The 27001-nt window shown below is 43.7% G+C and overlaps 1 protein-coding gene across 1 annotated transcript in view; it reads right to left on the bottom strand.

Moving 5' to 3' along the window:
* The window catches only part of LOC121898232 (ephexin-1-like), a 52243-nt gene that overhangs the window by 13400 nt on the left and 11842 nt on the right, over positions 1–27001 (bottom strand). Inside the window, exon 9 of the mRNA XM_042413164.1 lies at positions 19401–19490. Coding sequence (XP_042269098.1) covers positions 19401–19490 — 90 coding nt within the window. The remainder of the gene's footprint in view (positions 1–19400; positions 19491–27001) is intronic.

The following is a 27001-nucleotide window of genomic DNA, read 5'->3' on the forward strand; positions in this document are numbered from 1 at the left end:
TGTTATTGGAGTGGGGGGCTTTAAGTCTGTAGTTGGTGATCTGTCTGAGACAGAAGCAGAGCCACTAGCTGAGAACTGTTGTTGAAGTTTCTCAGGGTATAGTCATTTATCTTCTTTCACTGTATTTTGACTCTTTAAATATGTCCCTGTGCCCACTCCTGAATGCCTCTTCCTTTTCCAACTGTAAGCTGTCTAAAGCCTCTTTCACACATAGTTCCCATTAAATTATTTGGATAACCTGTCAGGCATTGCTAGTGATTTTCACTATTCAAACATGCAGCTACATTCAGGAACATTTCTGTCTTGCGTCTTTTCACACATGCCATGGCAATGCCGGAATAGATGGGGCAAGGGACAGTCCAGCAGATGGCAGTAATGCAACACTTATGGATGCCAACCACCATAGAACTCAACAGAAGAAGAAGATGGGGCAAGACTGGATGAGCATGTATGTGGCAGAACACATCTCTAATTATTAGGGATGCACGATATTATCGGCGCGTCATGGGTATCGGCTGATAAAAGTTCTAAAATGAAATCGGCATTTCTGGCCATTTCTGCCAATTATGAGAGGCCGATTTGTTGCCTCCAAAACCAAAAAGATTTTTTTTTTCCAAACAGAGTGGTACATCCTGTCAGCCTAGGTGTTTCCTATCTGTGCAGCCAAACTTAGCAGCTCCTTGATGGACTGTTTCTTCCTGACAGTCCCGGTGCTTCCTCCGCAGGCTCCACTTCACTCAAGCTGCCCGTCAGACCCGCTGCTTCTTCCCACCTTGACTTGAATAACAAACCGGGGCTCAGTGCTCTGGTTGGATACACATGCAGAACTGGGGCTAACGTTAGCTGGGAGGCTAGCAAAGGCTAGCTGGCTGTGCTTCCCTCTGGTCATGCTGCGGCTAGCGCTCTGCTAGCCTCTCAGCTAACGTTAGCCCTGGCTCTCCATGTAGATCCAACCAGAGCATCGAGCCCAGGTTTGTTATTCAGGTTAAAGTGAGAAGAAGCAGCAGGTCTGACGGGCAGCTTGAGTGAAGTGGAGCCTGTGGAAGAAGCACCATCAGGGAGATACAGTCCTTTGAGGAGTTGCTAAGTTCCGCTGCACAGATAGGAAACACCTCGGCTGACAGGATGTACCACTCTGTTTGGAAAAAAAAAATCTTTTTGGTTTATAACGGCAGTTGGCAACCAGCGTATTAGGTGCATTACCGCCACACTCTGCTCCGGAGTGTGGACCAGAGATTAAATCCTACACATTAATCCTGTCTGTCTAATGAACTCAATGAAAACTCTACTGCTCCACCCACTTGGTTGGTTCATTAAAGTGTTAAGGCCTCCTAAATTCTTCCTTCATATATTGTCTTTCTCGATCATACTTAGTACAATCTATGCTTGCATGCATAACAGTCTCCTCAGCCATCTGGGAAAAAAAAAAAAAAATCTGCATATATCGGTATCGGCGCATGTATCAGTATCAGCAATCGGCCACAGTGAGTTGGAAATATCAGCATATCGGATACTGGCAAAAAAATCCAATATCGTGCATCCCTACTTATTATCTTTCTTATTATTTTCTTTTTCTATCAATTTCACCCTCTCCCTTATTTCTTGATCTGTTCCTTTTCCAACCATTCTTGAAAAAATAACTTGTTTGCAAACAAAAGAACTTGTATTGCTTGTTAGTTATCAAATCACCTGCAAAAGCATTGGCAAGACAACTGTAAATAAGTCATGGATTCAAATACGTCATACCTCACTCCAGATGAAAATGTCTTTTGTCAGATGAACATAACCCTTTGCGTGCTTGCCCCTGCAATGTTACTGCTTTCATTCACAGCCATACTGGCATTTTCCCTGAATTGTTACTAACACTTGAAGTGGAAAACTGGTGGTACAGATTTCTCTGAATATTGATCCCTGCTCCCATTCGCACAAAACCCCATGCAGGAAATGTTCCCTGAACATTTCAGGGATAAACTGCATGTGTGAAAGGGGCTTAAGCTTAGCTGTAAATCAGGGTTTTGTCATTGTTGTTCTCTCCCTGGTGCATGTTGGTATTCAGCTGTCCTCACAGAAACAGATGTAGGACATCACAGCCTCTGTGTACTCATCCAGACTGTTGGAGTCAGTCCTGAAAACACACCAGTCTGTACAGTCCAAATACTCAAGGAAGTCGTCCACAGATTCACTGATCCACTTCTTAGATATCCTCACCACAGGTTTACAGAACTTTAATTTCTGCCTGTATACAGGGATCTGGTGTACCATGACATGGTTGGAGTGTAGCATGGGGGACACAGCGGTAGGCACATTGATTGCAGTGTGACAATGATCCAAAGTATTCTTCTCTCTGGTCAGGCATTTAATAAACTATCTATATTTGAGGGTGTTGTGGTTGTCGCAATATCAGGCTATTTATAACATACACAAACTAAACAACAGATATCAAACTGACACCCTAATAACCGGTGTACTTACAGGGTTTCATAAAATAATAAAATAAAATAAATAAATGGCCAAGAAATAGCCGAGAGGAAAAGTGGGCACCCCAAGAGGTGCACTTGGAGGATTTTATTCATTTGACAATTGATATGGGCAACCCAACTCTCAGTGAACTATTGCTACAATCTGTAACTTTCAACGGCTGCATTCATGACATGTGATTATGTCATGAATGTAGCCTATGACCAAATGCAATGCTGTCATCATGAAACAAAATAGCTAAAACTTAATTTTCACACTGGACGCAAGCTTTCCTACAATGATCTGGAAATGTGAGAGCTAGTAAATCACCGACATTGCGATTGCAGCTGATTTGATGCAATTCACACATCAGGCTTAACAGTAAGGAATTCATGCTATGACACTATTTAAACATTAATTCACTTTTATTGTCAGGCTGTGACCAGCAGCATGTCTGCACCCTATAAGAGCAGCCCCAGAGCTGTTTTGTGGAGGTGCAATGACCAGCTTTGACCACCAATTATAGTAACTAACTAATGAAAAAACTACTATTTGGGTGCAGATTTGTAGTGATGTGTGCTCATGTTGTGACGCTGAACCATCCAGACATTTCCTGAAGAGAAGCTTTCTGTTTGCTGAGCTGTCGTCATCACGTTTAATTGTGATTGGTGTCATGACTCATCAGAATGGGAAAGAAAAAACAAAAGATAAAGACCTGTCTTAAGATTATGTATTGTTTTTTCCTGTGTGTTTCCCACTCCTGTCCTCATCATCATCCCCTAATGTCTTCCACCTGTGTCTCACTACCCTCACTCCCCTTGTGTATTTAGTCGTGTGATCCCTGCTCCCTGCTCCCTGTGCCTACATCCTTTCTCATCTTTCTGGGCAGGCAGAGGCATGGGCTACGGCAGAGTGGGCTCATGACTCCCCCATATGTCATTCCCTGAACCTCTTCACCTCAACTCTGTTCAAGGTGTTCGACCACTCGACCCCTGGCCCATATGCCGCCAGGGCTCTGTTGGATCTACCCCAAGGTAAACGCCAGGTTGCTAACTACGCCATTGAGTTTCGCACCCTGTCGGCTGATTGTGGCTGAAATGTCCCCTCCCTGTTCGATGCCTTCCACCATGGGCTAGCCGATGCTATAAAGGACCAGCTGGTTTCCCTGGAGCGCCCCCCTGACCTGGATTCCTTCATCGCCTTGGCTATCAAAATTGACAACCGCCTGAGAGAGTGAGGGAGCAAGCCCGTCTGTCCTTTTCATCTCCCTCCTGGAGGGGGCCTTCTGTCCACCGCTCCTCTCCGCGTCAACCGCCACCTCCAGAGGCAGCAGCACCCTCCGGTGGGTCAGAGGAGCCCATGCAGTTGGGGTGCACCAGATTGATTCTGGAGGAACTGCAGCAATGCCTGCAGGAGGGGCGGTGCATCTATTGTGGACAGCTTGGCCTGTCCATTAAAAGACTGGGCTCGCTGGTGAGGAGGAGGGCGCTGGTGAGCCAAACTAACACTCCTAACTATAAGCCTCGATCTCTAACTGCTGTAGAGGTAATTTCCCCTGTGCTCTCAGAGAAGCTCAAAGTGTTGATAGACTCAGGTGCTAATGAGAGTTTTATGGACTGGAAACTTGCTAAAAAACTTAAACTTAAACTTCTTAAACCCCTAGAGACCAACGCTTTGGATTACATAGAGTCACTCACCGCACCGAGCCTCTGCAGATCATCACAGCTAAGGGACACACTGCACAGCTTAGTTTCCACCTCTATAGCTCCCCGTTACACCCACTCATTCTGGGGTTCCCTTGGTTATCTCGGCACTGCCCTCAAGTTGACTGGGCCACAGGGGAGATTATGGGTTGGGGGAGGGGTGTCTCAAGGACCGTTTCCCCTCTCATTGTTACCGAGGGTCTCAACCTCGTTCAGTTCAGCCCTCACCAGTTAGTCCAGAGCCCCTGTTAGACCAGAATAATTCTGATTATCCTGTTTCATCCAAGGTTCCCCAGTGTTATCATAACTTCAAGGAAGTGTTTAACAAGTCCAGAGCTACCTCCCTTCCTCCTCACAGAGATTATGACTGTGCTATTGACCTGCTTCTAGGAACTTCTCCCCTTAAAGGTCGCCTATACTCCCTGTCAGCCCTGGAACGTGAGGCCATGGACAAGTACATTTCAGCCTCCTTGGAGGCTGGGATTATTTGGCTCTCTTCCTCTCCAGCAGGAGCAGGATTTTTCTTTGTGGATAAGAAGGATAAGCCCCTCCAGCCGTGCATCGACTCGTGGTCTGAATGAGATCACCGTCAAAAACAGGTACCCCCTCCCTCTCATCTCATCTGCATTTGAACTCTTGCAAGGAGCTAAGATCTTTAACAAACTTCTTATCATCTGGTGAGAATAAGGGAGGGGGATAACTGGAAAACTGCTTTCAATACTCCTGGTGGGCACTATGAGTACTTAGTGATGTCGTTTGGACTAACTAATGCCCCCGCTGTCTTCGAGAGCCTGGTCAATGATGTCCTGAGAGATGTTAAATGACTTTGTTTTTGTATATTTGGATGACATTTTGATCTTTTCCCCTGACCCTGAGACTCATGTACAGCATGTTCGTCGAGTTCTGCAGAGGCTCCTGGATAATCAGCTCTTCATCAAGGCTGAAAAATGTGAGTTCCACGTCACCTACGTCTCCTTTCTGGATTTCGTTATCTCACAGGACCACCTCCAAATGGACCCCTCCAAGGTTAGTGCTGTGTCTGATTGGCCCACTCCCACCTCCAGGAAACAATTGCAACGTTTCCTGGGGTTTGCTAACTTCTATAGGCACTTCATCAGGGGTGTCAGTTCCATTGCTGCCCCCTTACATGCACTAACTTCACCTAATGTCAGGTTTCAGTGGACCCTCGTTTCAGAGACTTAGGACCAGCTTCACCACAGCTCCCCTCCTCACCCTTTCAGACCCTCACCTTCAGTTTGTGGTGAAGGTGGACCCCTCTGATGTGGGAGTAGGAGGGGTCTTGTCCAAATGTTCCCCAGTGGACAACAAGCTCCACCCGTGCGCCTTCCTCTCCCGGATACTGTCCCCCTCAGACAGGAACTATGATGTGGGCAACAGGGAGCTGCTGGCTATTAAGGTGGCTCTAGAGGAGTGGCGGCATTGGTTAGAGAGCGCTGAGTAGCAGTTTCTCATCTGGACGGACCATAAGAACTTGGAATACATCCGCTCTGCTAAGAGGCTCAACCCCCGGCAGGCAAGGTGGGCCCTTTTTTTAATCGATTCAATTTCATTCTGTCTTATTGTCCTGGATCCAGGAACACTAAACCAAATGCAATTTGACCCTGCACCCTCTTATCAAAGCCCCTCTAATATCTTGCCATCCTCCTGTGTTGTTGGGGCTGTCACATGGGGAGTAGAGGACCAAGTTAGGCAAGCTGGACTTGGTGTTCCTGCTCTTGAGGGTTGTCCCCCGAACAGGCTGTTTGTTCCCCCTGCTGTTCAGTTGACAAGGACCGCAGCTGGGAACAAGAGGGCTGCGGACAGGGGGCGGTCTCCAACCCCCTCGTACCAGCTAGGGCAAATAGTGTGGCTGTCTGCTCAGGATCTTCCTCTCAGGGTGGAGTCACGTAAGCTGGCACCCCGTTTCGTTGGACCGTTTCCTGTATCCAGAGTCATCAACCCTGCTGCTGTCCGTCTCAACCTCCCTAGGACCTGGAGAATTCACCCTACCTTTCATGTTTCTCGTGTCAAACCTGTCCAGGATAGTCCTCTGGTTCCCTCCTTCATACCCCCTCAAACCCCTCGGGTTGTCGATGGGGCCCCGGCTTTCACTGTCAGGCGGCTTCTGCCGGTCCACTGCAGGGGGTGTGGCCGTCAGTACCTCGTGGACTGGGAGGGTTACAGTCCTGAGGTGCGGTCGTGGGTCCCATCCTGCAATATCCTGGATCCAGGCCTCATACGGGACTTTCACCAGTGCCACCCTGATCTTCGGTCATAACTCATCCTGTCTTTAGGTTATGTTTTATTTTTTCTTTCCCATTTAGTTCTGCATTTCCTGTTTTATTTTGGTTTCTAACTCCCCTCTTGTTTCAGATCCACCTCCTGCCCTTGTGTGTTTCCCGCTCCTGTCCTTGTCATCATCCCCTAATGTCTCCCACCTGTGTCTCATTACCCTCACTCCCCTTGTATATTCAGTCTGTGTGATCCCTGCTCCCTGTGCCAGTTCGTCTTAGCCCTTTGTCGTAAGCGTTCCAGCATTATCTTCCCTGTTATAGTCTTCTAGTGTTTTTTGACCTCGGATCTGTTTTTTGACTCTGCCTCTTCCTAGCCCTTTTTTGTCTTGTTGCCTTCTCTGACTGCCTGCCCGTGTACCGAACCTGCCTGAGTAAAGACCTTGTTTTTGAAAACTGACTGTGAGTTGTGCATTTGGATCTAGCTCTGGTGTATCAGACATACTTGGCACAACTCTTCCAGAGCAATGAGAGCAGTGATGTGACTAGCTGAGAGAGTATTTAATAATCACCACACCCACTGATCTATATTCACCTTCACCCTGCCCTTGTGCAAATTGATGTGCTGCACATATATTAACCAAAAAAGCAAGTACACATGGAGATGTTCACACAGTCCGTGTGCCTAAGACCTACCACCTTGCAGTTGTCGTCGTTGCACTTGCATGGTTAACATAGGGCCCCCAAAGTGACTAATCAGCTGACATCTTTTTAAAAAACAGCATAGAACAGCAGCCTTAAGCAGCGAATAGAATAGCATGTCCTACTTTAGGCAGTGAGAAGTGCCTAAAGTAGCACTCTTCTCTACCATCCCGTCGATTATTTCAGTGTCCAAAGAATGTCTTTTTCTGTATCCATAAGCATGAACACTTCAAGATGTAGTGCTCTGTAATATATTATTGATGAATTTTAAAGTTGAAAAGCTGCACTTGCATGCCACTTGCGTAATGGAGAGGGTCAGGTCCGGAGCTCCGCTGTTAACACTGTCATTACATGAGCTAACGTTAGCAGTATCACCTGCTGGAGGTTGTCATGCACCTTTCACTCATCCTCGGCAGCGGCCTCCTCTTCTTGCCCATGCTCTCCACTGGAATCAGCCTGCTCATCTGTCCAGACTCTTTCCTCCTCCTCTTCATTTGATGGTAGACTGTTAATGTTATCAGTTGGTTGCAATGTGCAACCTCAACCTCAGGGTCCTGCACATGCATCTGCATGTAGTCTGTCCACCAGAAATGCTGTCATTAATTGATTTCTTATCTAGTTTGAAGCCACATATTTACAAAACATTTTTTAGATATTGGTTGTTTTTAACTGTATCTTTTACTGGATGAAGGATTTTAATCAGGTAAAATATCAGTGAAGCAATCTATGCAAATGTGATTGGCAGCTCTGCTTGCTACCGCTTGCCAAACAGCATCATAGAAACAGCCCATCATCATAGAATCATAGAAACTTTTAAAGTGTGACTGTTTTATTCAGCATTTTTAATGGTTTTAATCACAGTGTTCTTTTGCCATGGAGTGGAGGAGACCTCCACGGAAAATTTGGCAATGGGATACACCTCCTCAACCAACGAACACTGAAGAAACGACAACTTAGCATGGTTTGTTTTTAACTTGGTTGCTATTGCTAGCAGGCCTTGTCTGAGGGTATCAGACGGCTGAAACAGGACCTGAAAAGTATAACATTTGTCTCTTGCATGTCACATTAAATACATCATTTGAGCTTTAATGGTCACTATGTCTAATAGCTAAAATCTTATAATATAGAATATAATTTTGTCAGTAATTTTACCTTTATTTAATAGTTGCAAGGTGTACATATTTGTGTTATTTTCATATTTTTATGCTGTTATCTTATATTTCATATTTAATACTTGGTAACAATGCAGCTATAAAGCCCATCACCGAGGGAACAAGCCAGACCGGGCTTGTATCCCCCAGGTGAGTGTGTGACTGTTAAATGGAAACCTGTATATATTAATGTATAGCTGATCTAAGAGAGAATTAATTACTAATTATAACTATACTGACATTCAGAGCGATTATCTATGTGTACTGATTCATCTGTATCAATAGTGTCTTTTATGTAATTTGTAATATAGTAAGTCTTTGATCCTGGTCAAGGTTAGACCGTTGGCTGTGTAATTTGTTATTTAACGGTTATTAAGTTTCCTCACAGAAATCATTTATTAGTATTGTAAGTTTCCTTTGATTATGATTTTATTTATAATCAATAGTTTTACTGAGACCGGGCTTGTATCCCCCAGATAAGGGTTAGGTCATCATTGAATTGACAGCGGAGGGTTTGTGTGTCTTTGTTGAAGTCAACTGCTAACTGTCAGCCGTTAGTTCACCACCATGATCACAAAACAACGCAGAGACTGTAGGCTATCATTATTGTCAGCCATATAAAGGAAATTTAACGGGGGCATTATAAACTGTGAGGTTAATATAGTCCCCCATTACAAAAGCAAGGATGAGTTAATCCTGGGCTTTTTGTCTGGTGCTGCTGCTGCATAGGCCAAACATCTCTCGACAGTGAACTCCTCCTCCTCCTCCTTCTCCTGCTGTGACAGTCCATCCACTGAGTGCTCGACTGCTGTTGTGCATGGCGGTCCAGCTCTGCCACCACCGGAGTTGAGCCAATTCTTGTAACTGATGCTCTAGCCGCGACTGATGACATCTGGCCCTTCCTCGGGGCTTAACCAAAGTCCCAAGCCTCCTCCACTCCGTACAAATCAGAGCTGTGGGTCCTGGTCAGGAGCAGCAAGGGTCAGGCTTAATGCTCCCTCCAGCCGCACCCATCGGACACTCTGCAGCTGAGCAATAAATTCCAAATCCTATATAATGGAGATGGACTGTGTTCTCAGTGAGGCTCTGTCACATCCTGCCTGGACTGTTGTTGTTTGTTTTTTTTGGACTTTGTGGTCTTTGGGGTTTCCTGTATTACACCTCTGTTGTCAGGTCCCTCTAGTCATATGGTTTTGCTTGTTATGATTTGGGTGGTGAGTTTAGAGGACTGCATTATTAGTTAGCTTGTAGTGTTGTGTGCTTCAGTTTCTGGGACATTCTGGGGACAGTTTGATTAATGCTGGGTTGTGATTTAGAGTATTGTGTTTTCTGGGTTTTGGTTTTCTGTTACTCTGTTTCCCCCTTGTGTGTTCATGTACTCCTCGTTACACCTGCCCTGCATTCATTCTCATTAGCCCTGCCCTTGTCTCTGTGTTCAGAGGGAAAGGAGCAGTGAAGGGACGGAGACAGGAGGAGGAAGAGCTTATCGAGTTTTCGAGAAGACAGGGAGAGCGAGCCACTGTGAAAGATTATATAGGACAAATGACAGATCTTCCCTTCCAGGGAAGAAAAGAGAGGGCTGAGAGTACCCCATATTTGAGTAAGAGCAGACTGTGTCAGGGAAATGGAGAACTAACGTTCCACCTAGAGGGCAAATGGTGTGAAGATGAGAGCCCAGGGGAAGTGAGTGGCACACTGACAGGCACATGGTGGGGAGATGGGAAAGAGGTACAGGAAAGACTAGCACAACGCCTTGACATCCTATCAGAACAAATAGAGATAGAGAGCAAGTTAGAAGCCATACGACAGGACATGGAGAAGACAAGGGAACAGATTGAGGTACACAGCCGCAAACCGTCCGTTAGGCCGCACCCCAAACAAACCAAGCATTTTGTGATGCCTTTAATTACAGCAGGGAACGGAGGGCAAAAGTACAGACCATTTGGATTAGGGGATGTACAGGCTATTGTGGATAAGATGCCACCTATCTCAGAAGGAGGAGGAAGATGGTTAGGGAAACTGGATAGATGCAGATGCATGAGTAGCACAGACAAAAAAGACATAGAGCAGGAAGCTAAAACGCACCATTTGGATGACAACACTCCATTCTTACACGTAGTCGATGACATAGGACTAGCATTGAGGAACAAATACCCCCTGCCAAACGCTGCTGCAGTTCCCAAGATGAAGTGGGATGGTGAACAAAACCCCAGAGAATATTTGGACAAATGCAAAGATATGTGGACCCAACAGACAGGGTGTCACCCAGGCAAACCAGGAGTTCAGCAGGAGTGGTATCGACAAGCGATATTAGAAGGAATTCCTGAGACAGTAAAAAACGCCATGAAAGATAACCCTGACATGGCGGGGTGTGACTCCCACACCTGGGAGAAACATCTCATACATCATTTGACCAGAGCTCTAGACAAAGTTCAGGAAGAAAACGCCACCATTAAATATCTGCAGTCCCAGCTCCTTAAGTTTCAGCTAGGGGAGGCCAGACAGAAAGTTAACGAAGCGAAAAAGAAAGATGGGAAAAGTAACAAGGTTATGGTGGCAGCAGCCCCGTCAGACACACCGGATCTCTTCCCTATTCCACCGTGGGAAAGAGAACCAACACGTAGGGAAAGAGAAGGGAGGGACCTGCCACCTGATTGGCTCTCCTCTGTGATGTATCAGGGGGGATATGGACGGGGGTCGAGCGGGGGACGCGGGGGCTTCGGGAGAGGCGGATTTGGAGGCGGCCCGCGCCAACAGAGGGAGGAGGGATGCTACATCTGCGGGGACCCCAATCATTGGTGTAAATCATATCCTCTCAAGCAAGGATGGCAATCCGGTGGACCACAACCCCCACAGGGACCCCCTAGAGGCAGGGGATACCAAGGTCCAACTGGGTCTGGGCGAGGTGGCCAAGCAAGGCAGATGGCCGTCGCCAGGGGAAGAGACCCATGGGACGGTTGGGCCAACCAGGATTGACACACCCCACAGGAAGACCTGAACAGCACGGTCACGGCGGAACCGATGCTGCTCGTCCCGGTGGAACAACAAGATCTGCCATTCCTGGTCGACACAGGGGCCACGTGCTCTACCATGAACACCTCCAGACCAGGAACATTATCGAACAAGACAACAACTGTCATGGGTTTTTCTGGGGAATCACAGACTCTGCCATACACCAAACCCCTCACCATGACAGTGGGGAGACAGACTGTAAAGCACCCTTTGTATTTTCACCCACTGTGCCTGTCAATCTACTGGGGAGAGATCTGCTCATAAAACTTGGCGCCTCCATTCTCTGCAGTCCAGATGGGCTGAGGGTCACACTGCCGGATGGCATGACACTGCATTGCAACACAGGAACAGGACAGGGGCAATACCTCATAAGCCCCATACCATTGAACATTGAACTCTCCTCTTCAGAGTGGAATACTCCAATTCTGCCAGTTGAAAAGAAAGGTACAGGTAAATACTGTATGGCGCATGACCTCAGAGCAATCAATAACATCCTGTTGACACCCACCGTCCCTGTACCTAACCCCTATGTCGCTTTAACTAACCTGTCTCCTGAACACTCCTGGTTCACCTGCATTGACTTAGCTAATGCATTCTTCTGTCTTCCCCTAGCAGAGGAATGTAGAGACATTTTCTCTTTCACATACAGAGGACAACAGCTCAGGTACACCAGATTACCACAGGGTTTCGCTCTCTCGCCTGGTTTGTTCAATTAAGTGCTCAAAGACGTATTACTCACCTGTCCACTGCCGGAAAGTGTAACACTCGTGCAGTACGTTGACGACCTCCTGTTAGCAGCACCAACCGCCCTCTCCTGTTTGGAGGCCACGCGTGTATTGCTTCTTCATTTGGCACAGCATGGGTTCAAAGTCAGTAGAGCTAAATTACAAGCGGTCAGGAAACAGGTCTCCTTCTTAGGTTGAGTTATTTCACAACAGGGTGCAGGCCTGTCACCCTCGCATCGTGCCAACATACTTCACCACCCACAGCCTCGTACAGTCAAAGACATGCTGTCGTTCCTTGGTCTGACCGGATACAGCAGACATTACATCCCAAATTACACAGGGCTTACGCAGCCCTTGCGAAACACTATAAAAGAGGCTGGGATGCGTAATCTCTCAGCTCCCATAAATTGGACATTAGAGGCCGAAGAAGCGCTCATCAACATCAAACAGTCTCTGGCAGCTGCAGCAGATTTGGCGACACCAGATTACACTGCACCATTCCATTTGGATGTTTCTGGAACAGGGAAAGTCGTAAACGGCGTCTTGTTCCAGAAAAAAGGGGGAGGTAGACAGGTATTAATGTACGCCAGTGTCATGCTAGACAACATGGAACAAAGACATCCCACATGCACAAAAAATGCGGCCGGGTTGGCAAAACTGATTCAAAAGACAGCTCACATAGTGATGGGACACGGCTTACAAGTACTGACAACACACAACGTAGTAGCCTACGTAAATTCACAAGCATTCACCCTCACATCGCTGCGCCAGCAAAAACTAAGCAAAATACTCGACGCTCCAAACATTACGTACACACATGAAGGCATCAATATGGCAGACAGAATAGGGACTGGAGAACCACACAGGTGTACAGAGAGGGTCTGGATAGAGCTTAAACCTAGAACAGACCTGCAGGCGGAAGCCATAGAAGGGGGAAGGAACTACTACACAGATGGATGCTGTTACAGAGATGAAAAAGAGGGACTCAAAGCAGCATACGCTGTAGTGGAGGAGCAGGAAGGAGTGTTTCAGGTGAGAGTAGCAGGGAGGCTACAAGGACAACAATCAGCATAAAGAGCAGAAAATAGGGCGCTAATCGAAGCTCTGAAAGCAGGAGAGGGAGAAATTGTAAATATTTATACTGATTCAGCATATGCAACAGGAGCCGTGCATGTAGAACTGGGAAAGTGGCTGAGAGCAGGGTTCCTGACAGCCACTAACAAACCAATAAAGCACGAAGAGGAGATGAAAGAATTAGCGGAAGCCTTAATATTACTATCTCAGGTGGCGGTGATCAAGTGCAAAGGCCATGACACCAGTAGAAGCCAGGTAGCACGAGGAAATGCAGCAGCAGACAGGGCTGCAAAAGAGGCCGCTGGATATACAGACAGGGCAATGTTAGTAAGAACAGAAGACGAGGAAAAGTTAGACATGAGTCTAGAAAACGTCTCCAAGATGCAGAAACAAGCCTCGCCACAAGAGAAAATTATGTGGGAGGCGAGGGGGGCGGTAGAGAAAGATGGGGTATGGAGAAACACTGACGGAAGGTTAATTCTGCCCCCCGGTATGAGAAGCACCGCTCTAGAGGAAGCCCATGGGGTAGGTCATGTAGGAGTAGCTCAGATAATGAGAAATCTGAAACATTGGTGGCACCCATTTATGAAAGAAATGGCAAAAGAAATGATACAGACATGCGAAGTGTGTAGCAGACACAACCCCAGAACCACCATTAAACCAGAAGCAGGAAGGTACCCTTTGATTACTTAAGCAGGTAAAGAGATCGTTTTCGACTATACAGACATGATTGAAACGCACAAAGGCTATCGGTATGTACTCATGTGTGTGGACGCTTATACAGGTTGGCCAGAGGCAATTCCCACGAAAAGAGAGGACAGCCAATCAGTAGTGAAATTCTTGATCAATCAATACATACCAAGACATGGGTTTCCCGAAAAGATAAGATCCGATAATGGGACCCACTTCAAAAACCAAGACCTACAAAAGGTAGAAAGACTGCTGGGTCTAAAACACGCTTTCGCTACGGTCTACCACCCCCAGTCTCAGGGAAAGGTAGAGCGAATGAATCAGACTGTAAAAACACGGTTGGCCAAAATATGTGATCAGACAAAACTCAACTGGGTTGATGCCCTGCCACTAGCCTTAATGTCCATCAGAGCATCAGTTAACCAGGGTACGGGACACACACCATTTGAGCTACAGACCGGTAGGATGTTTCCAGGTCCTGGGGAAAGAATGATAGGAGTAGCAGAAACTGAGAACATAATACCCGCCAGGACCTACTTTAATGATCTCCAAGCTTTGCTTTCAGAATACTTCACCCAGGCCCTCCAGAAGGATCAGGGCCAAGAGAGAGCAGAGGTGGTGCCCACAGCCGACTGGATTCGGTTGAGAGTCATCAAGCGGAAGTGGTCAGAGCCAAGGTGGACTGGCCCATATCGAGTCACAGAGAGAACATCCCACGCAGTCCGCTTGCAAGGTAAAGGAGACACCTGGTTTCATTGGAGCCAGTGCACAGCAGCAGAGGAGCCTAGGAGGTCACCGAGACAGGTCCAGGAGGACCTGTTGAACCAGAGCTCAGGACCGGTTGGTCCTGAGACGAAGCTTTCTGAGAAAGGGGCAGAATAATCCCCTGGGAAGCTCCGTGGAGGCGTAGGGCAGTCTACCCCTACGTCCCGAAGAGGAGAGGTCACTCACCATCCGACCAACAACAAGAAGACAACTATATGCAGCTCGTACCAAGACAAGTGAGAGAAAGAGCCCTAACCCTAATGGACTATCAGGCAGAGTTTAAAAGGGCAGGAGACGTTCCCCCTCCGCCACCATACCAAATGCCACTCCTTGAAGGGAGTCCCTTGGGGCTGAAAGATTTGGAAGGACCATATGGGGCAGATGAGTGATCTCTTTAGTAGAGATCAAAAGGGGGAATTGTGAGAGGTAATGGGAAACACAGATTGTCATATTAATCCCAATGCTGATTTAAACTTATGTTAACCAAGTATGTTTTATATGCCTTATTCAATTGATAAGTGATATCGAAAGGTCATGTCCTTTGCTTGCCACTGTCGCTGTCAACAGGATGAGTTATGCAACAATAAGTAGAAGTTAAAAGTTCACCGTGTTCTGAGTATTGTGTCTGCAGATGCATAAGCAAGAAGTAGAAGTCAAAAGTTCAATGTGCGCATAAGCGTGCCAGCAGGTGCATAAGCGCGCCTGCCGAAGGATGTGGTTAGAAATGTGGATTAAGAGCGTATAGAAAACCAGGTCAAACCAGAATACGGGAGACAAAAATAACCTTAAGCGTGGGTGGTGAATTGGGGTGAAAAGTGAAGGAGGAAAACAGCTCCTTTTCTGAGAAATAATAGACAAAGAGCCAATTGGGGTCCAAACAAAAGATACACCCAAAAAGGGGGTGAAAACAAGGTATAAAATGCTCTGGCACGTAGACAAAAGCTCAGAACACAGGGCGCTTTGCCAGATGCAGGTTTTTCTGTGAAGTGTTCTCCGAAGATCTTCGATAAATAAATGCAGCTGCTACAAAGACATTACTCGACTGTGGTTTCGTTCTTCTCGCATCAACCAACTCGGGGAGGTTGGCTGAAAGGCTACCTCAACATCTTCATGAAGCAGCTGAAAACGCTTTTATTCAGACAGGCATTTGGTTAGCCTGTCTGAATTGTGGCTTATTTCCTCGTCTGTGTTATAGAACTTTTGTACGTGTTTATGTGTCTGTCTTCATTTGTTTGTTGTTGCTGTTGTCAGCCCTGCGCTGTTTGTTGTCATTGCTATTTTAATATTGCCTTTAATAGTGTATTTTTCATTAATGTAAAGCACTTTGTGATTTTGTATCTGTGAAAGATGCTATACAATTAAACTTAATTTTACTTATCACTGCAGCTATGCATGCTAATGCTAACAGGATTTTGTGTGGCAGTGGCATCGATATTTTTTGATGTGTTCCTTGAAAACATTTTGCATCATCAGCTTCGAGATTCTCTCTCTCTGACCTTTTCCACTCCACCTATTCGCTTTTTGGGACCTTTTTACATTTGTAACTCCATTCTTTCTTTATTTGATTATTTCCCTCTGGACCTCTGATATTACATTGATGGATTCATCCACTTGAAGGGGTCGGGGGGAGGACGGCAGTAGCACTTTCTGCACCTGCCTTACACTATAGGTAGCCTATTGACAACTTTTTTTCCCACAATTTTTTTCCGACATTGCTGGTGGCCTTGTGGCCCAGTGAGTGGGCCAGCCCATCTGGCATTTGCCAGAATTGCTAGATTGCCAGTCCAAGCCTACCCTGCATCTGTTACTGAGTCCATAACTTCCTGAGGGTCAGGATGAATAACACTTTATCCCATCCCCTGACCCTCAGCACTGGAACCCCTCAGGGCTGTGTGCTCTCTCCGTGGCTCTTCTTACTATACACTAACCAACTCACATCCCATCACAGCTCTGTTAACATGTATGCAGGTGATATAACCATCGTAGGTCAAATCTCTAATAACAATGAAAAACACTACCCTAAACAGGTTAATCGAGTAGTTATGTGGTGCACAGACAAAAATCTGCAGCACATTCATCCAAAATTCATGAAATTATCATTGACTTCAATCACACTTTATCACACTTCAAACCCCCCTATAATCACCAACAGAAACCTCATATCCATCATTGCTTAATTCAAATTTCTTGACACCCACATCTGCCATACACTCAAATGGGACATCAATACAGACTATATCATCAGAAAAGCCCAGCGAAGACTTTGCCTTCCACGTCAGCTCAATAAATTCAGAGTGAGACAACACCTCCTCCTGCGCTTCTACACATCAATAATTGACGTTGTCCTCACAACATCCATAACAGTCTGGTACAACAATAATGGCAGCCAGACTCACATAAGACAGTGGAGACAGTGGATTGTTAATAAGTCATCTAAAATCATTGGCACCCCACTTCCATCAATAAAATCCACAAAATGAACAGTAAAAAGCCTGTAAAATCATCTCAGACGCCACTCAACCAGCTCTTTCAATTCCAGTTGTTACCCTCCAGGAAGCATTATATATCTCTGTCAACCAGGACATACAGTTTCAAAAACAGCTTTTCCCCCACTGCAATACGGACATTGATTTCTGATTGTGGCTATGATTGTGGCAGGCTATGCAGTCTGTGCGATGTTGTTGATGGAACTGTATGGACTGTACCAGAAGCAAATTCCACCAGCTTAGTTGTGTGGTCATTAAAATGAATTCAATTGAATTCAATTGTGTTTTTTATGACCTCAATTGCAACAGCCCAATTCAAAACATGTTTTTTCTTTAAACAACAAGAAGATACATTTTCTTTGATCAACAATTAGCTGGACTCCCTCTGATTTCCTTTATCTTACAAACTAAAAATACTAACACAACATATATTTTCACTTGTTTTTCTGTACCAAAGCTTGTTCAGTATACTTTTTAATGCCTAATTTATGCTTTTGACAATGTGTCATTTACCTTGGAAGGTCTTTCATGTTGGATAGTGGTATCCTATTTATTTGAGATCAGAGCAACTCTTAAGTTGATGACCCACCAGTTGCACTGCCTTCCTTAGTATGTTTCACAATAGGCAGAACATTGTCCTCTGCTTGTGTAGTACCTGTGTCCTGTGGCACTACATTTGTCATTGGTGGTGGTGAGGTACTCCTCTTTTGCCAAAATTGATATTGGTTCCAGGAGCTCTTTCTCCTGTCTGCTGAATAGTTGGTCCACATGTCTACCATGTCATGTTAAGCTTGTTGACATACTTGTTTTGACTCCACTTTTTGCTTTAAGTGGGGTATCAGATATCAGATAAGATGATGATGGATGATGAAGGCTACTTTGAGTGTTGAATGATGGAAGTGGGGTGCCAATCACAATCACAGGAACATTTTAGCTTGTCAGGCCACTCCCATGGCTGGAGTGGTGCACTTGCAGGTGCCTCTCTGTGGTCCTCTCTGTGGTCCTCTCTGGCAATGTGATGCATGACTTTCTCCTGCTCTCTATATCGGCATCCATGTGAGGCCACCACAATCATGTGGCTCATCCCTGGGTGTGACAGATGAGATGTAGCTATTCCATCACAGGAGTTCATCCCATCTTTGGTATCACAACACAGGCTCCCCACATCCCAGAGACATCATGTCAAGACATCAGTTAGTTGACGCTGTCTCTGTCAGTAAGGCATTAAGTCTATGTCGAAATTATCTGGCCATCCTCTCAGGATATAATTAAAAATCTTCGAGAATATGGGGTCCTTAGTTATCCATCTCTATAGCTGTTCTGCTGTTATCACTGGGTCACTGCTCCTGGTCCAGCATTGACAATATCCTCTGGCGGTAGACCACTTCATTTCTCTTGTAGTGGGAGGCAGCTAAGTGCATCAGTGTTACTAGCAATACTAAGGTAGCATGGTGTACGGTGCCCCTGACAAACTTCTTAAAGTGTCTGCAGTCATATTTTAATATCATTTGATATGCACAGATATTTCATCTTCAGTCGGACTTACTTTATTATTAACAACACAGTTTGCTATCATTACTAACATGGCCAACACAAGGGCATACCGCGTTTTCTTGCCTGACAGCATATACTCCTTGTGGCTCCTCTTACCATGGCCCAGACATATAGTTCTAGACCCCTCTATAGAAAGATCTTTAAGAATACGCTAAAACCCTGCTCTTACGCAAACACCTCCACACCTGATGGACTGAAAAGAGAAAAAACAAAAAAAATTCTGTTTCTATGCAGTCCATGTATTGCCTCTGTGCACTGCCTGTTGGCACCTATGACCTATCGGACTTGAACTTAGCTTTAAGACACTTACTCTCCTGACCAGATCCTTGCTTGTGTTGTATTATCTCTCTATGTTGCTTTGGATAAAAGTGTCTGCTAAATGAAATTGTAACATTGTAACACAGTAACTTCATAACACTTTTGATGAGGAGTAATATAAAATATGAATGAGTCCCCCCAATCTTGTCATGGGGGGACTCAATATGCAGGATAACAGCCATTCATGACAGTATACTCAGGCAAGTAATTGGAAAGGATGGAAACTACGTATTTATATATCTTAACAAAAAGTGGAACCAAGTGGAACCATCTGCTTGTTAGAATAGTTGTGTCCCAATTCACAGGCAGCTTCCTTCAAAGGACAGTCTATAGAGAATGCATCGAGGCTTGATATTATGAAATGGATGCAGGCAAAGAAAAATCATGAGTTCCACAACAAAAATACGATGGACACAGAGGCCCCAAAATTTGCAGTTTGTCATCATGAAAACAGAACTACAGTACCAGTCAAAAGTCTGAATAAGAAAGTATGTCCAAACTTGATAATGCAAGACTGAAAGAATTAGTTTACCTTGGATTTGAACTCCAGTGTTTTCTCAATGCTGATAAGCTCCTCAGTGCGACTCATTTTTCGCACACCCTCATTACATTCTTTCACAATCTGAGGAAGACACAAATATACACCATCAGTCCATAGCCTTAGAACATCATATCTTATTTTTTTCTTTTTATATCTTATATTTGGTTTTCATTGTAATGAAATGCATTCAAAAACAGTTATATATTTTCTAATACTTAAACCAGTACTTTTTTTCCTCTGTATTTTTTCCTACTGTTTCACATGATCTCCTAAGTTAACTTTCTTTTCTTTTAAGCTAAGTGCAGTATTGTAACTTCAGTTGAACGGACTTTTGTGCTAAATGACTTGAAGTATAATTTTGTTTCGGCCAGTGAAATAATTTTTCAAGTTATTTAGTAAGAAAGTCAGTATAGGAGGCTTCATGATGAAACGACCCACTCTCCACGTATCAAGACAACACACTGTGTTACCAGAGACAACCATATCAGATCAGTCTTGTCTCCCTCATCTAAGAGTTAAACCCTGTGGTGATTCGAATCACCTAAAGAAACCGTTAAAACAACGCTTTGTCTTAAGGCTCCCGCAACGCGCACGAGTGGAAACTCCACTGGGAAACCCCACAGCCATTGAACAGCTGGTTTTTCAACCACTCTGATGCCAGTGGATGGACCGCTGAGTCTAAAGTTCACCCGAGGACAACGCTACAAAGTAGGATAAACAGAATATCTCCATCTACTTTTATGATTAAGAGTTGGTCTCATTTGAATTGAACTCTCTTCTTAGGCCCTTTTTACACTTGGCATTAACATGCATCTTGGGTGTTCTGATCACAAGTGGACAGCTCTAAGTATGTCTGTTTACACCTGGCATTAACATGCGTCTCCACATGCGTCTAGAGTGAGCACTTGTGATCGGATCTCACTTCCCCGCTCTATATGCAAATAAACACGTACATCATTTTCATTTGCAAAGACCAAATTCATTGTGTTTAGGCAGCAGGAGGACCAGAGGTCCGTTCCGTCCAAAGCTGTGTTCAACTTATTTGATAACAGGATAAACAGATATACAATGCATTCTGTGCCCCCTCACAAAAATCAAATGCCCGTCCTATTGATTTGCTCTAGCGCCGCGATCTCCCTGCAGCTGTGTCTCCTCATTGAGAGATGGTGTGTGCATTTACGCACGAGGCACAGCAGCACAACTTCACTGATTATTTAAAACTCCTGACACGCTGACAGGATCGGTCAGGATCTAATGTTAATTAATGTTCTGTGTTCTTCAACACATCCAATAGGTCAACTGTTACACACACACAGCCTAGGTTTATACTGCTTGGAGTCAAGCAGCTGTCCTCCTGATAAATGCTGAGCTCCATTATGTCAAGCGGTGCAGCAAAACTAAAAACTGTAGTTATCAACTTGACAGGACAGAGGAAACTATCCAGCAACGTTTAGCTTCTGAAATATCTTTTTAGACAGACAAATGAAAAAAAAGTTATTTTCTGGTTTTGGTTTTATTTCTATTCTAATTGTTGATTTGATGAGGAAAATGGGTTAGGAGAACGGGAAAAACAGGAAAAAATGGGAGGTGGATTATGTTCTTTTAATTCACATGAAAAACGGAAAAACAAAATAATCCAATCCAAATATCCTGTTATCAAACAAGTTGAACACACACAGGAGGCAATTCAATTCCTGTGCCTAATCTGCCGGAAAATAGAGGATGTCAGTTGAGTAGGCGGTCCTTCAATGTGACCCAGGACACATTGCGTTTACACTGCTAAATGAATGTGGCCACATGCGGCCCAGACCACCTCCAAATGTGGTCTGAGTGATCGGATCTCAATGCGTCCTCAATGCGTCTTAGGGATGTTCAAACCTGTGCTTAGAGCTAGGCCCTGTTTACACCTGGCATTAACATGCATCTTGGGTGATCCGATCACAAGTGGACAGCTTTAAGCATGTCTGTTCACACTTGGCATTAACATACGTCTCCACATGCGTCTTGTGATCAAACCTCACTTCCTCGCTCTAGATGCAAATTAACACGTACATCATTTCCGTTTGCAAAGACCAAATTTGTTCATTTTTAACAGGCGGGAGACCGGGGGTCTGTGTACCCTCTTCCCAAAGCTGTGTTAAACTTGTTTGATGACAGGATAAACAAACATATATTGCATTGTGCCCCTTAACGAAAATCAAATGCCCGACCAATTAATTTGCTCTAGCGCTGCATCAGAACATATATGTATAACAAATATAGAGTTACAGGCAGTGATCTCCCTGCCACTACATCTCTCCATTGAGAGATGCTGCGCACATTTACACACAAGGCACTGCAGCAGAACTTCATTGATTATTTAAATCTCTGACACGTCGACAGGATCAGTCAAGATCAGTTAATGTTAATTAATATTCTATGTTCTTCTGTTACACACACAGTCCAAGTTCATACTGTTTGGAGTAAAGCAGCCGTCATAAATCCTGAGCTCCATTATGTCGAGCAGCGAAGAAAAACTAAAAACTGTATTTATCAACTTGACAGGACAGAGGAAACTATCCAGCAACGTTTAGCTTCTGAATTTTTTTTTTAGTTCGACAAGCGAAAAACAAGTGATTTCTGGTTTTGGTTTAATTTCTATTCCAATTGTTGATTTGAAGAGGAAAACAGGTTAGAGGAATGGGGAAAACAGGAGAAAATCGGGTGGTGGATTACATTTACGTTTTTTTTCAATTCACATGAAAAACGAGAGAAAAAATTAATGCATTTCTTTATCCTGTTATCAAACAAGTTGAACACAGCTTTGGACAGAGGGTTCACGGACCAGGAGGAAGCAATGCACTTCCTGTGCCTAGTCTGCAGGAAAATAGAGGACATCAGTTAAGTAGGCGGCCCTTCAATGTGGCCCAGGATGCATTGTGTTTACACTGATAAATGAATGTGGCCACATGCGGCCCAGACCACCTCCGAATGTAGTCTGAGTGATTGGATCTCAATGCATCCTCAATGCGTTCATACCTGTACTTAGAGCTGTCCACTTGTTAATTCAAGTCAAGTCAAATTAATTTATTTATATCGCACATTTCATATGACAGGCATAAACTCAATGTGCTTAAAAGCAACAGCAAAAAAAGGGTGAAGATCATACATGACAAAAATATATAACATTACATTTATAAAACAAATAAGGTAAAACATAAAATAAGGAGATGTTACATATATAAAAACATATAAGACAACATATAAAATTAGAATGTAAGAAGCTATTACAATAAGAGAGTAGGGTAAAAAGGTGTTATTATTGTCATTATTAAAGAGAAACAACAATAATAATACTGTTTCTAAAATGAAGGTTTTACCCATTAACCTAACTAAAAGCTTGCGAAAAAAAATGTTTTTAGTTTGCTTTTAAAGGAAGACACTGTTGTTACAGACCTGAGTTCATGTGGTAGAGAATTCCAGAGAGTAGGACCATAATGACTGAAGGCACCATGAGCTGATTTAGAGTTATTCTTGGTATAGTGAGGAGACCTTTAACCCTTTCATGCATAGTGGTCACTGAAGTAGACAGCTATTCAAAAGCCGTTTTCTTAGATATGCATGGGTTTTTATGGTATAGTTGCACATCAGCCACCACAGTGGATGCTACAGTGTCATCCCATACACTGCCATCCATTGGCCAGCCTTTGTAAGTGCAACACAAATTTCTCAAAACCAAGATGACCACCAGCCAGCCGGAAACACTAAGCAGCTCAGGAATATCTTGTCAATCCTTCTATGGTAGAAGACCTTTGCAGGAAAATAAAATTTTGTAACATCAAGTAACAACTAAGTATTGACTTTATGTTGGGAGAAAATGACGATTAATCATTTGTCCACTAAGTTGGACATCATTCATCGCTGGCTATATTTCAACTACAATTATACTATTACTACAACTTTGTTGTTCTTGAAAATACTTCATAACTTTTTTGGCTGTGAATCAATTGATTTTATGTCATTAGAATGTAACTTGCAGTTTTAGGGGGCTAAGGATACTGAGGGAGCTGAGGATGCTGAGGGAATGCCTGGCACCTCAAAAGAATGTCTGTATTAGAAAAGAGGGATCTTCTGCATTTCAAGTCATCTGTAGCTCAGGTACTAATAAATGCAGTAAGACAGAGGGAAGAGACTGGGGAGTCAGGAACAAGGTTCAGTGTTTTTGCATTGCATTGAACAGTATTAGAATATGTTAAAATATGTTATTATTATTAATTTAACGGCTTTGAAAATATATATTTTATAGTTTTCAAATAATATACAATTTTATTAATTGGTTTGTTAAATACATATTCCTAAAGTTGAAAACTCAAACGCATGCTGTCCACCTGAGTGGACATGTGAAAAACTCCTTGAAAAATGCATGTTTAAAAAAAATGTTCAATTTTTTTTTCATGCCTAAAAGGGAAATAAAAACACTTAGGAAAAGGGTTAATTGATGATCTCAGGGGTCTGTCTGGTGTGTATTCAGAGAGCATGTCAACAACGTAGGAGGGAGCTAAGCCATTCATAGCTTTAAAAACAATAAGAAGTATTTGAAAATCAATTCTTTGCTTTACTGGGAGCCAGTGAAGAGAAATTAAAACAGGAGTGATGTGTTCACACCTTTTGGTTTTGGTTAATACTCTGGCTTCAGCATTCTGAATAAGCTTTCAAAATCACACCCAACTTTTTGACATGCTCACAGGGTTTTGCCAACAGGTGAGTTAACAAAGAGGAATCTGGTGCCTCAAAGCCTTCGGACCTGCTAAAAGGATCTCTTTTTTGTCTTCATTTAGCTGTAAGAAATTTTTGGCCATCCAATATTTGACATCAGTAATGCACTGGATAAGATCATTCACTGGGTTAAGGTGGTTGGCAGAAACCTTTTCAAAAATTTTCCCCAGGAATGGTAGGGTTGAGATTGATCTATAGTTCTCAAGAACAAATGGATCAAGATCTTCTTTAACAGTGGTGTTACAATAGCATGTTTGAGAACTGTGGGGAAGATTCCAGAGAGCAGAGAGGCATTAACAGTTTCAAGGACATCATATACCAAACAGTTGAGAACACTTTTAAACAACTTGGTAGGCATTGAGTCAAGAGCACATGTAACAGAGCTTAACTGTTGTACTACTTCTTGCAGCTCATAACTTTGAATGGGAGTGAAGTTGGAGAGAGTGTTGGCATTATGCCACTGAGTGGAAGAAGAGCAGTCACTCACACCAGTAGAAGAAGCCACAATTTTGTTTTGAATGTTAATAATCTTGGATTTAAAGTATGATCGGAAGGTGTGCAAATTTCCCTGCTCTGTTCCACCATCGGGCTTTCTAGGTATGAGTACCGAACAGACCCAAAGGACTGTTACTTCACTTGACATGCGCACTGTGCAAGTTTAAGCTAGCGTTCCCAAGAAAAGGTTGAGCGAGTGGGTGCTAAACAGTCATCAGTGAATTCTCTAAGTTGTGCGTGAATTAAACTGTAAGTGTTACCTTATGCATCTCTGCGCATTGTTTATTATTATGTTAATGTCAGGTTGGTTAAAAATAACCTACAAATGTATACGGTTCATGAATAGACTATTTCAGTAGTTGTGGTGTTTGGTTATAAGCTCGACCACTATTTCAGAATTTATATTCCCTGTCCTGGCTGTAACTTCATGTATATTGTCACAGAAGGGTGATGTGACTAGTCAGTAATGTAAATGTTTACTGTAAACGTAGCTAGTTATGTAATCTCTTTATGTTGTTATTGTCCCTATATACAACAGTGTGTTGTGAATCCCTGGCTGCAGTCAAGAGAGACTCCTTGTGGACATTTGGAGTACTGCGTATACTATGGTTAAGCTGACAACAGAATTACCTATTATGGTAGTTACTTCTTGATTATTCAGAGCAGTTAGACTCAATTCTTTATTTGTTGTTGCTTGTGCTCCTTCAGATAATCACAACTTCACAACTTGATGATCAGCTGTTTATCCTTATTGGATACAGAACTCAATGTACACATCTACCTTTACTCCTGTGGGACATTATTAAAGATCGTTGACTGAACTCCTGGATTGCTGCAGTTTTTCTGACAGAAGAATTAGGCCAGACTTGTATATGCCACAGAAGGGATTGATCAATTTATTAATTGTGCCGAACAGAAACTTAGAGTTACTTAGATTTTCGCTAATAATTTGAGAAAAGTAATGCTGTCTAGATTTTTTTAATTTCTTTGTTATATTTACTGAGTAAGTCTTTATAGAGCATATAATCTGCCTGCAATTTGGTCTTGCACTCAGATTTGCAGTAGGTTCTTTTTAGTGCCTTCACTCTTTCCACATTCCTCCACGGTGCTTTTGATTTACCAGAAATTATCTTGGTTTTTACAGGTGCAATATCATCTAAAATGTGTGTCACTGAAAGATTGAAATTATTCACTAAATTGACACACAAAGACAATGAGGACAAATTAAAATCAGAAGTAAAATCAGAATTAAAATCAGAATGTGACCAGGTACTCCTGGCAGAGTTATGATATCTAGTGATAAACTTATCAGATGTGTCTGCACAGATGGAGTGCCTTTTAACTGATTTTACATCAGGTACATGTTTTCATCCATTGTAAAAAATACAAAAATGATCTGAAATCCCAACATCTAGAGTGCAGTTTGGAGTTATATCAAGGCCTTTGGAAATGACCAGTTCAAGAGTGTGACACAATCAAGCCTATGTGATGTCATGAGATCATTAATAATGAAGGTTTTATTAGTAAGGGATCTGACATTGAGAAGTGCAAACTTTAAGGTGCTTGCAGAATACTTAGAATTGTCAGCTTTGGCAGAGTCAGGCCTGCTGTGGCTAGAGACTGGGTTTGAGAGTCAGAGCACAAAGTGGCAGGACCCACACAGTTAGAACTGGATGTAATAATAGGTCTGGATTGGGTCTTGCCATGGTGCATATCAGAGTGAATTAAAGGCTTTAAACTGGATGAAATTAGCAGTCAACTGCTTTGTTCCCTTTCTATTTGGGTGCACACCATCAGCTCCGTACAGTCTTGAGTTAGTCCAAAAGTAATTGAAGTTGGAGATGAAGTCATATCCTGCAGCAGAACAGAAGTTTTTTAGCCAGTGGTGAAGACTGAAGAGTCAACTAAATCGTTCAGAGTTTTTGGAGAGATTTGGAATAGGGCCAGACATAATAAAACGTCTTCCCAGACTCTCAGTTTCGTAGCACAGGGACTCCAAGTCTGCATGTAATTTACTGGAGTTCCTGGCCATGATGTCATTTGCTCACATGTGCGTTAAAACAAAATTAACAGTGGGATGCAGGTCAATGAGAGCTGGAATGAGTTCAATTACGTCGATTACCTTGCCACCAGAGAGACAGTAGGTGATAGCACCAGGCAAAATTAGGTGTCTGAGTCACCTACTATCAAAATTTCCGGATTACTGCTTACCATACAGTTGTTGTAGGTGGCAAGTTTCAGTGGGAGGTGGTATACGGTGTTAACCAGGCTAGCTAGGTTAGCATCAGCGTTGGTCACACTCGGCGGGTCCAGCGGCATAGCCCCCTGGCTGGAGGGACCAA

The sequence above is a fragment of the Thunnus maccoyii genome, chromosome 6, assembly GCF_910596095.1.
Source record: "Thunnus maccoyii chromosome 6, fThuMac1.1, whole genome shotgun sequence".
Taxonomy (NCBI): domain Eukaryota; kingdom Metazoa; phylum Chordata; class Actinopteri; order Scombriformes; family Scombridae; genus Thunnus; species Thunnus maccoyii.